The 12818-nt window shown below is 39.9% G+C and overlaps 3 protein-coding genes and 2 long non-coding RNA genes across 5 annotated transcripts; 1 reads left to right on the plus strand and 4 right to left on the minus strand.

Moving 5' to 3' along the window:
• Nucleotides 1-1383: 1383 nt before the first annotated feature.
• LOC145700256 (uncharacterized) lies at nt 1384-1786 on the minus strand. Its single transcript, XR_014134182.1, has 3 exons — nt 1676-1786; nt 1531-1634; nt 1384-1491 (listed from the first exon to the last, which is right to left on the minus strand). It is a non-coding gene; the product is annotated as an uncharacterized LOC145700256 (long non-coding RNA).
• A 102-nt stretch (nt 1787-1888) lies between these two features.
• LOC145699196 (uncharacterized) lies at nt 1889-3178 on the minus strand. Its single transcript, XM_081776459.1, has 4 exons — nt 2775-3178; nt 2571-2714; nt 2289-2530; nt 1889-2247 (listed from the first exon to the last, which is right to left on the minus strand). Exons 3-4 carry the CDS (start codon nt 2514-2516, stop codon nt 1969-1971), a joined length of 507 nt encoding a protein of 168 aa, XP_081632585.1. The 5' UTR covers nt 2517-2530; nt 2571-2714; nt 2775-3178; the 3' UTR covers nt 1889-1968.
• Nucleotides 3179-5925: 2747 nt separating this feature from the next.
• On the minus strand, nt 5926-7121 carry LOC145699494 (uncharacterized). The gene is made up of 3 exons (XR_014134029.1): nt 6386-7121; nt 6094-6339; nt 5926-6047 (listed from the first exon to the last, which is right to left on the minus strand). It is a non-coding gene; the product is annotated as an uncharacterized LOC145699494 (long non-coding RNA).
• A 274-nt stretch (nt 7122-7395) lies between these two features.
• LOC145698544 (hydroxylysine kinase-like) lies at nt 7396-9641 on the minus strand. The gene is made up of 6 exons (XM_081775749.1): nt 9408-9641; nt 8778-9211; nt 8170-8377; nt 7888-8127; nt 7532-7826; nt 7396-7478 (listed from the first exon to the last, which is right to left on the minus strand). The coding sequence occupies exons 1-5, from the start codon at nt 9454-9456 to the stop codon at nt 7687-7689; spliced, it is 1071 nt and encodes a 356-aa protein (XP_081631875.1). The 5' UTR covers nt 9457-9641; the 3' UTR covers nt 7396-7478; nt 7532-7686.
• A 1328-nt stretch (nt 9642-10969) lies between these two features.
• Nucleotides 10970-12815, plus strand: LOC145699392 (uncharacterized). Its single transcript, XM_081776663.1, has 5 exons — nt 10970-11038; nt 11083-11484; nt 11525-11847; nt 11886-12072; nt 12120-12815. Exons 1-5 carry the CDS (start codon nt 10980-10982, stop codon nt 12718-12720), a joined length of 1572 nt encoding a protein of 523 aa, XP_081632789.1. The 5' UTR covers nt 10970-10979; the 3' UTR covers nt 12721-12815.
• Nucleotides 12816-12818: the final 3 nt, after the last annotated feature.

Genomic DNA, 12818 nt, shown 5'->3' on the forward strand with positions numbered 1-12818 from the left:
CGTTTCCTTTGACCTTTTGCGTCTCGGATCGACTTCATCGGTTCCATAGAAAAAACTAGAAAAGAGAATCTTTCTTCTCATATCTTCGCTTGTTAGTTTCACGCCATCATCGGGAGGATTTTATTGCTTGGTTTTGATTGACCAAAAATAGGAGATACAAGCCGCTAAAACCTCTGAAAAACGTCTCATCGAGTCAAGTAAAGTCTCTCCCGACTTACATGATCATAGGAAGAATGATATAAAGAAGCGAAAAACCGTTCATCTCTTACAAACTGATCAACGCTCTCCCGATGGTTTTTCTTTATACCAGCAAAATTTATCAGAAAAAATCATCGGCGCGCGACCATAACTGTTATCTGATGCTCATTTCCTAAAGCAAGAAGCGTCTTTTAACGATTTTTATCGACAAAATTATTTGATGGAAATCATTGTTAATTGATTGTTCATTTACTAGTCATACAAAGAAACAACTGCTGAAGATGGTTTTATTCCTCTTTTCAGTTTTTTACAAGCCACAATCGTCGGCACAGGCTTCGCACCATCGATGCATTTGGACTTTTGATTGGTCGACTTGGTCCCTGAAGGGCTCATCGTAGTAACTTATGTCGATGAAAAAGAATAAACCATATCATTCACACCTTTTTCGGACGATATCATATCTTTGTGGTCTGAAAAATCGAGCCAGCCGCGCTTGCTGATTCTTTCTTGAGGATCTTCTTCGTTGATTTCTGATTTCATAAGTTCATCCATATCGACACTTCGTTTTCCAAGCAGATGGGGCGAACAGGCAACGCAAACCTTCGGGCTTAAAAAAGAGGGTTATTGACGTACTTCTAGACGAGCAAACTCATATAACCAAAAATAACATAATAATAAAATAATGAAATAAATCACGAAAGCAAAGCGTCCTGCTAGCATATAGCTAGGGTTAGGGTTAGGGCTATGGAGTGGCTTTTTTGGGGTTCTTTAAGAAAAAAAAACTCTACGCAGCTTTTCATTTGAGCTCTTCTTTACCTGACTCAGGCTTTCTGCACAGGTTGCTAAGCTCAGGATATAAGGATACAGCATAACAGTACAATGAACTCACCAGAAATCATGGACAGAAAAGGAGTACCCTAGCGCGAAGAAAAACATGAAAAAAACTTTCATCTTCTTCTTCTTCTCTCTGTATGTATCGGAATATCGTCACCAACCGCCGCTTTATTTGGTTTTACTTCACTTTCGAATGGTTTTCTGTCATTTAATTATTAAGCTTCTAATTGAAAAGGATTTTACGGCGCAGATAAAGCACTTCACAAGCATCTGCTATGAATATTTATGACGAAAATCAGGATGCATTAGAGTGGTCACTTCTGTTTTTATTCATAAAGTTATACAGGTGCTTGAAAATTTAATACATTGGCTAAATGGTTGACTCGGAAGAAGGGATGACGGCCAAGTCTGGAGAAAACTGGAGGGAATTTCGCTTTGAAGTAACATTTGAAAAATTAACTGAAAAATTACTGTAATCGAGGTTTATCATAAAGTTACCTGATTCGGTAGATGAAAAGCGCATTTTGTATAATTTGTTGAACTGAAAATTCTTGGCCCTGGAGTTGAGAGATTCCCTCGTGTGGTCGAGTCTTGTGCTCATGCTAAAATACAGTCAGAATAAGTAATACTGATGGTTTCGTACCATTTGGCAGCGTTCATAAAATCTTGTTTGAACTGTGAACTCATGAATGTGTAGATAAAGGGGTTGAGAGCAGCGTTGAAGAAGATCAGTAATTCAGCGATTGTTTTCAATCCTGAAAAATAAAGAAATCTGCTGATGAAAAGCTGGCTTTCAACCTGAAGAGGCAGTACAGTGGTGAATCCTCGATTGGGAAGGTCACTTTGACTTGCCGCTTCCCAATCGAGGATTCGGTCCGCACCGCACTTCTCTAGAGATTGGCTTGCTATATGCGCTGCCGCTTCCCAATCGAGGATTCAGCGCGTCCTTCCCAATCGAGGATTCACCACTGTATTTTCCTCGAACTCAAAGCTTCCCCCCGAGCAAGGCACTTGATCTTTGTTGATATTTGAAAAGCTGTCTCCAAGATACAGGCTCGGATCGTTTTTCGATCTTTCATAATTCGCCACTTCGATAAGTTTATCCACGTGGAATGGGAGCCAGCAAAGTACGAAACTCGCCAAAATGACGATGATCATCAAAATCACTCGTTTTCGAAGATCGAATCGTTTTCGTGCTTCTTTCGATCGAGCAAACTTAATTTTTTTAATCCTTTTAAATTCGACTCAAAAATTACCTTCACCCTTTTACTCGTCTCTTGAAGCTTGGTGCAAATCAATATGTAGCAAATGGTCATCAAAATCAGCGGCAAAAAGAAACAAATCGACGCAACGCAGATCAAATAGTCATTATACGCTTTTACACAGAAGAAGCAGCCTCTTTTCTCCTGCAAAACCTCGATGTAAACTTGCGCATCATAAATTGGATAATCGTCATAATCGCCAAAAACATCAGCACTTTCCATTCTCGAAGGCGCCTCTAGAATCATCTGAGCTTTTTTGCTTCTATCAAAAATTACCGATATTAAAGCTGTCAGCGATTTCGCACTGGAATTTTTCGCATTCGTCGAATTTCAAATGCTCAACTATGCTTTCTCCGCAATTTTTTCTAAAAGAACTTATCTCTAGAAAAGAATTGACGGAGTTTCCAAGGTGCACTCTTTCTCAGGATTCTCAATTGTCCCTCTACCTAAAGCCCCCATGAAGAGAGAACCCTGCTCCACAAAGCTCTCGTTTTTCTAGAGCAATTGCTTGAGGTACTTCCCAGTTCGACCAATTCGTCGACTTGACCATTTCCCCATCGAGCTGGAGGCTGACTTGACTCGTTCTCGGATCAACAGTGTACCAGATAAACAAAGGAATGCACCAAAAATCGAAAAGATCCAGGCAAAAAGGCAAATCAAATTCGTGTACTTTTGAAAAATCTCCCTCGATTTCGTGAATAAAGAAGGAGAACCAACGATCAAGTAAAATCGGTCGAGAGACATGATCGTGAGAAACGAGACAGAGGCGAAAAATGAAATGAAATTGACGCAGTACATGAACTTTTTCCACTGCCCGTAGATCGTGTTTTTGCTACGGTGGGAGTTCAGCGCCGAGTTGAAGCTCTGAAGCTCAGAAGGTGAAAGGTCACTATCTCGGATCAATAATGTAAAGTGGATAAATTATCCAGGATAATCCTGGTAATGACTTCAAATGGTCAATCAACTTGATCGGCCCGAGTCATAGAGTTTCAGCATATCCCGACTTATTCCACAAATCCATCGTCAGATCGATTTCTGGCAGTCCAATTACTGGAATATTTAACCTTTCGCCACATAAACTGACCCCTGCTTTGTCCAAATAATTGGTACGAATATTGAACTGTTCGACGAATACGGTATTTGGAATGCTAAAGCTCAAGATTTCACCGTTTCTACGGCCCAGGAGCCTTTACCTGATGATGAGGAGAATATCTGCTATAGTAAGATTGAGAATAAATAGGTTAGCGGAGCGATTGAGCTTTTGAAAATTCCCAATAATGGTGAAGATAACGACCAAGTTTCCAAAAAGGCCGACGATGAATATTAAAAAGTACACGACGATAAATCCGGTCGACATTGAAGTCTCGTTGCGCTGGATGAACGATAGCAAAGTTGAAATCGTCTCATCCTCGCAGTCACTTGATACTGTAAGGCTCTCCTGACAAGGGTCACCTCCTTAATTGAACAACAGGATATTTGGATTAATTCAATTTGGAGGGTTAAAGTGGATTTTCAAAGATTGCCGACTAAAAAGTCCTGACGAAGATCGAAAATAAACAGTTCGACTTTCGGAAGCTCTGACTGGCCGAAAAAATTGAGCTAATCGTAGTTTTCCGGCCCCTGATTGGTTGGTTGGCGAAATCTTATTGGCTCAAAACGACACTCTGATAAAATCTATTATGAGTCATAATTTATGACTCATTATATATAAAATATTTTATCGTCACTTTCTTAGGGGAATGTCTCTGTTACCTGTTAAATTGAAGAAGCAATCAGGCGGTCGATATCGATGCTGACCGAATCCAAAAATTTTTCCAGCATTATCTCCAATTGACTTGAACGGATTTGGCGACATCTAAAAATAATCTTTGAAAAAGTTCCTTTGACGGATTGAAGTAAAAACACTTTTGGCAACGAAAAGCTCAATTTCAATCTTGTTCTTTCTCTGATGAAAAATTCAAGCTCTGATGAGGATATATTTAATCAAATGATGATCAACCTCGAGTCGTGTATTTTTAATTTCGTCCATGTTAGAACCCAGCAGAACTGACCTTCAATTTGAGATACAGACGAACTTGTTTGCTTATCCGTTTATCTCCTCTAATAAAAATTCTCTTGAAAAGAGTAAACTCTAAACCACTCCTTGGATCTCCAAAAAAGAGGTGACAAAAAAGAGCCCCGCATCTGGATCAAATCGAACCGTACAGTTTATCTTTTACAAAGAACGTATAGCGTCCATAATTTATGTATCAAATGACAATCTCTGTCTACTTTTGCTGACTGTCAGCTTTCTTTTCTTTCAGGGAGGCTTTAGGGCATAAGATTTTATTTTTTACATAATTGATTGAATTGATTTTTCAGCAACTTAATTGTCCCCTTAATTAAATGTTGTTAATAACAAGTTGTTATGAACAAAAAATGTTATTAATTTTTTCAATACTTCTTGAAACTTTTACCTCCAAGGAAAAATCAAAATCAAAGTAAAAATCATATAAGTCCATTTTCTTCTCTGTGTAAAAATTCTGAACTCTGTTCATATTTTTTCATAAATATCACCAACAGGAAATGAAATCAAGGAAGAGGAACTCAATTTTTTTTACCTTATTTTTCGATCCTTTCGGATATTTCTGAAGATATAAAAAGAAGCTTCTCTTTTTGACTAAAAAAAGAACTTGTGCACTTAACTTTTATAAAATAATCAGATTTAAAAGGCACTCATCCTTTTTTGGGCAAGTGTCTTCTGAATCCTATTAAATTTGGCATGATAGCGTTTTTGCATGTGTATATTCTGAGCGGGAAAGGGGATCGGAGCGGATTGTTGTTTGTTTATGACCTTATTCCAGGCGATCCTCATTACTGAGAGCTTTATGTCTTATTCTTCAATATTCCTGGATATTCTCATCCTTAGAAATCTGTGTGTTTGGCGGACAGACACGATTCTTTTGCGAACATCGGTGATTTATTAGCTTGTTTCTTCGCGTGTCCTCGCTCTGCAGACCTGGTCCTTCATTAACCTTTCACAAAGAAACCAGATCACTTCTTGTACAAGGCGAATATTGATGATTAAACGGAGCCAAATACTTATCTCATAGTCGGATATAGTTGTTTGATCAGGGGTCAAGAATTATTCAAAACGGCGTATTTAAGAACTCTCTTCTTTCTTCGAAGAACATAGTTCGATTTTAAGATATTCAGAAAATTTTTAAGATGCTTTTTAAAATATATACAATTTTGCCAGGATTGAGCTCGGCTTTCGGAATATATCAACTGCACAGATTTCGATTTGAATGCATGCAAGGTAATTTTTGGTTAGTTTGACGCTGAAAATCCGCGAATTTTCCAAAATTTCCGACTCAAATCGACAGATAGGTGCCAAAATTTTTATAAATTGACGAATCAGAGCGCATTTTTCCGAAATTTTTGTCCTTCGATAGTCTAAATAATTGAAAAAAGCTTGAGAAAAAAATAATTTTCAGGTGTTATGTCGATGCCAACAGAAAACCTCAACCCGGAAACAACGATGAGCGAGCTTGAATCAATCTGCGACGAGTACATTTTTACTTTGTGGCAAATGCACAACAAGAAACCAAAATACTTTGAAAAACAATGATTGTGGAAAACACAATTGAGCGACATTTCTTTTACTGTGAATAAATTTTAAAACACATCGAATTTTTCAAAGATGATAAGCGTTTCTTGTTGAAGGAGCTCTAGAAACTGCATCAAACTCAACCTCTGTTGGCTCATTTAGGTCTAAAAAAGTTTTTTTCTTATTTTTTTTCGCTAAAGATTGTGTTACCGATTCGATTGTAAGAACAACAATAGCAACAGCCAAGAACATTTCCTTGAAAAAACAGAATGATGACCAGGGAATTGATAGAAATCATCTGCATCAAAAATAAAACACAGTAGACAGCGAAAATGTAAGGGTCGGAAGACGTCATCCACTTCACAATAGAAAGGTAGTAGACATGGCTTCCGACCGAAAGACTGAGCCACAAGAATGCCAGAATCGAGAAAGAACCAATAACATTCGACCAGCAAGCTAAAACCCGTTAAAACCTAACCTCAAAGCGAAAAATTTTTCCCACAAGTTTTTCGATATCTTCTCCGAAATCGGCGTTCATCATCGCAGGAAAGGCAGCATCCACAAATCGAAGGAATCAAGGTCAAAATGCCCATCAAAATGCCGACTCCGTAAGAATAAAATATTGAAGCAGCATATTCATATGGGCAGACGACGGATTGAGTTGGCCCACTCCGCACGTGGGGCCAAGGCACGGGAGGTGTCAAGCCGAGAGTCAATAGATGCAAGGGACCACGCCGCCGGGGCGAACTCCTGCAGAGTACGGTTTCGGGCCAAGTTTGGAGCAAGTCTCGGTGTGAGACCTCGAGTAAACAGAATCAAAGGTCACATTGAGCCCGAGATCAGGATCAAGCTCATCTCCGGATAAGCCCTAAAAGTGAAGATATAGATGACCTAAAAATAAAATTTGATGAAACTTGGCTCAATAGGGTAAAAGGGCCTTCAAAACACAGAAAAAAGGCTCTGAATCAAACAAAACTTACGTCAGAACATCGTGGGAGCAATTTGACAAGACCGAAATTCGCGAAAAATCGCATTTTGCGAAATCTTGACGAAAACTGAGCTGCGATTGCGATGCGATTGCGATTCGGTCAGAAAAGTTCTTGCGATTGCGAATTTTCTGCAAAATTTCGCATCGCAATCGCAAAATATTCGCCAATTGCGATTTTCGCGAAAAAGTCTTTTTCGACCAAAGATTCGGATTCAACGCCCCTGATTACCCTATTGGGCCAAGTTTCATAAAATTCTATTTTTCGGTCATCTATATCTTCACTTTTAGGGCTGATCCGGGGATGAGCTTGATCCTGATCTCGGGCTCAACGTGACCTTTGATTCTGTTTACTCAAGGTCTCACACCGAGACTTGCTCCAAACTTGGCCCAGAACTGGACTCTGCAGGAGTTCGCACCGGCGGCGTGGTCCCTTCCATCTATTGACTCTCGGCTTGACACCGCCTGTGCCTTGGCCTCACGTGCGGAGTGGGCCAACTCAATCCGTGTTTCCCCATTCATATGTTCCCAAGTAAAAATCCATGGTCAAAATTCCCACATCGCTGATTATCAGGAAAATTGCAAAAAGAATAAGGGTCCCCCCAGTCGCCTAAAATCGTAGTATATATAAATTATATTTTATTATATATATAAATTTCATACTCGTAAAAAGCGCTGGTAGAGCATTCTCTTTTTCAAAATTGAAAAAACCGTATACAAGCAATTGTTTTCGAGGGTAAACATGATTATCGCAGTAACTCTTCCACGTGAATATTTATTCTTCGCATTAATCGAATAAAAACAGCAAGTATCAAAGTTCAAAGTTTGGGTATGATTCTGAGAAGAAACTGCTCTTTCGTCAAATTCTGCATTTCGTTGAGCAGCTTTTCGGCCGGGCCCGCTTCCGATAGCAGATATTCCCTGTTTTCGGGCTCGGTGCTCAACGTGTGATAAGCTCCTTAAAAATATTTACAGAGAAGTTATGTTGTTTTTTTGCTCCGTGAAACAAGCGTATTTACCTAAGACGCTTTGAGCTGCTCGTGCTCGCACTGCATAATAAATAGCATTTATCTCGGCTTCCGTAAGTTTCCGGGAATGAAGATATCCACGGAGAAGCCAGCTGATTGGCTGGTAGACGGATTCGAGGGATGAAGTTTTGGTGAAGACTGCCACCATGTGGTAAAGAACAGCGATGGAAAGGTCGAAAACTAAGGCACTCCCGCAGACATCACCGAAATCAATGAAAGCCTTCAGCGCAGCTAAAAACATGATGAGCAAAAACCTTTTTCACTTTCGAGAACCTTTTCCAGATTCGTCTTTTTCTCCGATGATGTTGAGTGAATTTAAGTCTCCATGAACGACTCCACTTGGTAAATCACAGTTGTTTTTCAATATCTCTTTGAAATCTTTGATCGCCGCTTTGACTGAAGCGGTTGTTTCTTCTGATTCAAGAGTGGCGATTCTTTCCTCCCATTCTGGATTCACGACTCGTTCGATTGACCAGATGTGCTTATAAAAATAAAATTGGGTGAGAAGAAGAGGAACTATAACTAGGGCCGACGCGCAAAAAATCAACCCCAAGAAAGCATCAACGTAGAGAGCTGAAACTTCGGGACATTATGTAGTTCGACCCAACTAAAAAAATTGCTATTGAAAATTTTTTGGTCAGGTCACGTGGTCACGTGATACAGGCCTCCGAAAAGCTAAAAAAGCTTGACGACCTTGAACGCCTGATCAAGGTCGATCAGCTCATACCTCAAAAGAAAGCGCTCAAAAAGTTGGGGGGTTTTAGTTGGGTCGAACTACATAATTTCCCGGAGTTTCAGCTCTCAGAAACTCCAATTTTCAAGGTGAATTTATGGCGTCTACTTTTAACCCAGACGAACTTATTTTCAGATCCCTTTCTTACCTTTAATTTCGAAGTGAAAGGGAACTTCTCTGAAGACCCCTTTCTTTCCATTAGCAAGTGGCATTTTGCAATAGCTTCTCCGATCTCCGAAAAAAACTGTTCCTCAACGGGCAATTTTTGCAACATCTCTCCTTCAATAAATTCCAACAGCCGGACGTAACACTCTCCATCTTTTCCGTTCGCCATTTTTGTCTTGAGCTTCTTCTGCAAAAGCCCTTCCTTTGTCTTGATTATCTGCGGGACGGCGATGCCGGAATTGAACCAAAATTGCTGGAGTTCTGCTTGTTCGGAAACGCGGTTTTCATCGGAGGAGAATTCTTCGTGGAAGACTTTCAGGACGACTTTTGTTGAGGTTGAAGTGGTGATGAGGAAGTTGAGGTCATCATAGCTCGGAAGGGATTTGATTGATTGAGTTTTGATGTTGTAAAAATTGTCTGAAATAGATTTACATGATATCAAATTTTAAAATTAAAGTTGTGGTGTTAAGATTGAATACCTGGCCATTCAAGATTATTTTTATGCTTAATGATGTTAATCGCATTTTGCCTTTTATTTTAAATATAAACAAGAGAAATGAAAGAAAAACTTATGATTTCTAAAGAGAGAACTAAAGCACAGTATGAAACGTACCAAGTACAGTTGTTGCTTCATCAATTAAAAGTTTTGGCTTCGTGGGCATCTCTTCAGTTGTATTACTGTTTTTTTTTGTCTCTTTTGAAATCAAACTCGCAAAATTCAAGCAAATATTTTTCTGGCCAATAAGTTCTGTCTTCGTTTTTGCGTGGGCAAAATTCGAATTTCTACAAATTCTGGAGTCTAGGCCAAAATTTCCTCGTTGATTCCAACGCCAGCAAGGTTCGAGAAACCGTTATTTTTGATCAAAATATTTTCCATCCGACTCTGATTTAATTCACTCTTCTCATTTTTGAGCCCTTCCAGGTGTACTGGAAAACGTCACGTGAAGGGAATGAATTTTATTCAGATTTAGAACGCGTCCCTTGTTTTTCAGTGTTTTCAAGATGCGGCAACCTTCTTGAGAGAAAAAAGTGTTGTTCCGTTAACAAAAATGCAAAGTGGGCTGAGTGTGACGAATACGGAATTGGACGGTTTACGGTTCTTTTCTAGAGCGCGAACTCCACGGCCACTTCAACGAATATTGAAATAATTACGAGCAAACCTGTTTTCCGACCATTTTTTCTTATCATCAAAGGCTATAATAAAGCATAAATCAAAGGGTTTAATTTTTATCAATGATAAATTATCATTCAGCTGCTCTGCTCATTTTCCTTCTTTGTTAATAAAATTTTGAAAACAACTCTTCCCAAAACATTGCCAAAAACGTGATTCAACCAACAAATCAACAATCTTTACGCATTTTATCAGCTGCTTATTCCTTTTTTCGTTCGTTGTTATCTCAAGTCCGCTTATGGGATTTAGCTCCGAAGCCCACGTTCAATGACATGAGCCACAATAAACTCGCTCGAGAACATTTTTATGCGCATTCTAATAAGGAAGTAAATCTACGTTTTAAACTGTTTACCAAACGGCGCAAATGAAAATAATTTGCGGCTTTCGTGGCGTTCCGTATTTTTACGAAATAACCAGGGTACATTTTTGCCGGAAGAAAATATTGTCAAAACTGGTCAAGAACTTTGTAAATGGATTTCCGTCTTTAGAAAAGAAAAAAAAATCCATCATCTAACAAAGTCAAAACTTTTAAATTCCTGATGTATAAAAAGAACCGCACTTGATTTCGAACGGAATTCAAGGACAAAACAGGAAGCGGTTTTGCAAATCTTGTTCGTTCTCGTTACTGTTTATGCTGGTCTGATTTGTTTGTAAAAAGCCCTCGTAAATATGACCTTTCCGGGCGGAAGGGGTTCCATTCTCGCTTGCTTTTAGAAATCGAATCTTTGCTGACGAAATCATTCTGATTATACTCTCATAATTCTTACTCTTCAGCGATGATTTCTAGCGTCGGCAAGGTGAGGCTTATCCAGGTTAATCGCTCTTCAGCTGGTTCACCTAACCGTTCTTGTTTATCAGCTGATTAGGCAACTTTACGTGAGCTTTTAAATTCTCCGCATTTTCGATATTCCAAAACAACCAGATTAGTCGCTCTTGGGAGCAAAATCTTTCGCTAGCAGCTGGCGTTGATTTCTTACTTTCTACTGTCAAGTCAAGAGAAAATATCTCTCGAAAATGAAGCTTTCTGCTTTTCTATCTGTTATCCAAGCTACAAAAGCTGATGATTCCTGCCCGTGAGTCCACTGTCTAATTACCTATTTTATCCTTTTTTTTCTAGAGATCAAGAACTAGGGGACCTCTGTGACGCGAATTGCCGCGATACCCTTACCTCCTGCCTTGCAGCTTGCTCCAACGCTTCTTGTCAAGAACAGTGCTACAATTCTTACAGTACTTGTTCCTTCCGATGTCCCTGTAACATCTTCTGCCCAGACGGGTGTAAAGATTGCGACAACGAAATCTGCCCCGAAGACGGCTGCCCGGATCAGGATTTGGCCGACATTTGCGAGAATACATGCTCAGAGGAGCTAGGAACCTGTTTGGGAGAATGCTCAGATGCTAGCTGTCAGGAAAACTGCTACATTTCGTACAGCACTTGCTCATTCCGATGCCCCTGTAACATCTTTTGCCCAGATGGATGTGAGGGATGTGAAAATGAAATTTGCGATGATGGAACTTGCCCGTAAGAAAATCAAAAGTAGCCAGATTGGAACCATTTTTAGAGATGAAGAGCTGAAGGAAATCTGCGAGTTAGACTGCTACGATGTTCTTCAAACATGCCTTGAAGGTTGTTCAAGCGCAGAATGCCATGAAACTTGCTACAATGATTTTGTCAATTGTGATCTACACTGTCCTTGCAATATTTTCTGTCCTAACGGGTGTGAGGGTTGCGATGAAGCGCTCATTTGTGGCGGCGATGGAGGCAATGGCCCGAGAAGAATCGTTCATCTTGGCGATGCTGGAGGAAACGACTTAGTTGGTGCGGCTTTCTTCAATACTGACGAGTTTGGCGAAATTTACGAAAAGCTCAAGCTCCAGATTCCAGGTAAAATCTTCGTCTAAACTATGACATATTTTCGGTAGCTTCTGGGCAATCTAATACGGCCCTCAGAAACGCAGGCTTCGCTGTTTACAAAGACGAAGTCTTCACCTTTGGAGGTCAAGTTCGAGAGGACCTGAGGACAAGGATTATGAAACTCAATGGCTGCACATTTACAGCTCTCTCCAATCAATTGGTGAAGCCCTACAATTCTTATTATGGATCTATTGCGTAAGTTTAGGAAATGATTTGGAATGAGAAGAAACTGAATTCTTTAGAATCTGGGATGGTGGAAGCTGGGAGCCGGAAGGCGTCTACCTTTGCTTCGGCAGCTGGGACTATCGAAAATATTGTGAGCGGTTCAACGGAACTTCTTCTACTCGAATCGCAACCGCAAAAGATTACCATCAACATGGAGCAATGTGCGTTTATGAGAACCAGCTACTCGCCATCGGTGGAATCACAGCTACTGAAAAAAGTGTCGAGATCTTTAATTGGGAGTGGAACAAGACCACAGATCTTCCTGTCGCGGCGAATTATTCGCCATGCGTGAGTGTCGATGAAGGAGTGTTGCTGTTCACCCAAGCATCTTCAGGAAGCACATCGAGAGTCTGGCTCTTTAGCGAACTAAAATGGTCACAAGTTGGAAATTTTGTAAAGGGCGCGTATGGTTTTACCGCCGCGAAACTGGATAACAACACCATCATGATGTTCCCCGGGCAATATGGAAAGTCTGCGTACCGGACGATTTGGGACGGCGAGAAAATTGACCTTCAGAAGACTCAGCAAATACTGACCAATGGAGAACTAAGACACGATAATGTCATGCATCCAATCGTTTTTGAAGGAGCTCTTGATTGTTTAGAAACAACTTTTTAGCGAAAATATTTACTGTTACCGGATAAGTTCAATATCAGCTGAAACTTTTATTTCTTGTAATTAGTAGGCCTTGGGAATGAACAACGAAATTATCAGCT

Source organism: Oikopleura dioica, chromosome 2 (genome assembly GCF_907165135.1).
Source record: "Oikopleura dioica chromosome 2, OKI2018_I68_1.0, whole genome shotgun sequence".
Classification (NCBI taxonomy): domain Eukaryota; kingdom Metazoa; phylum Chordata; class Appendicularia; order Copelata; family Oikopleuridae; genus Oikopleura; species Oikopleura dioica.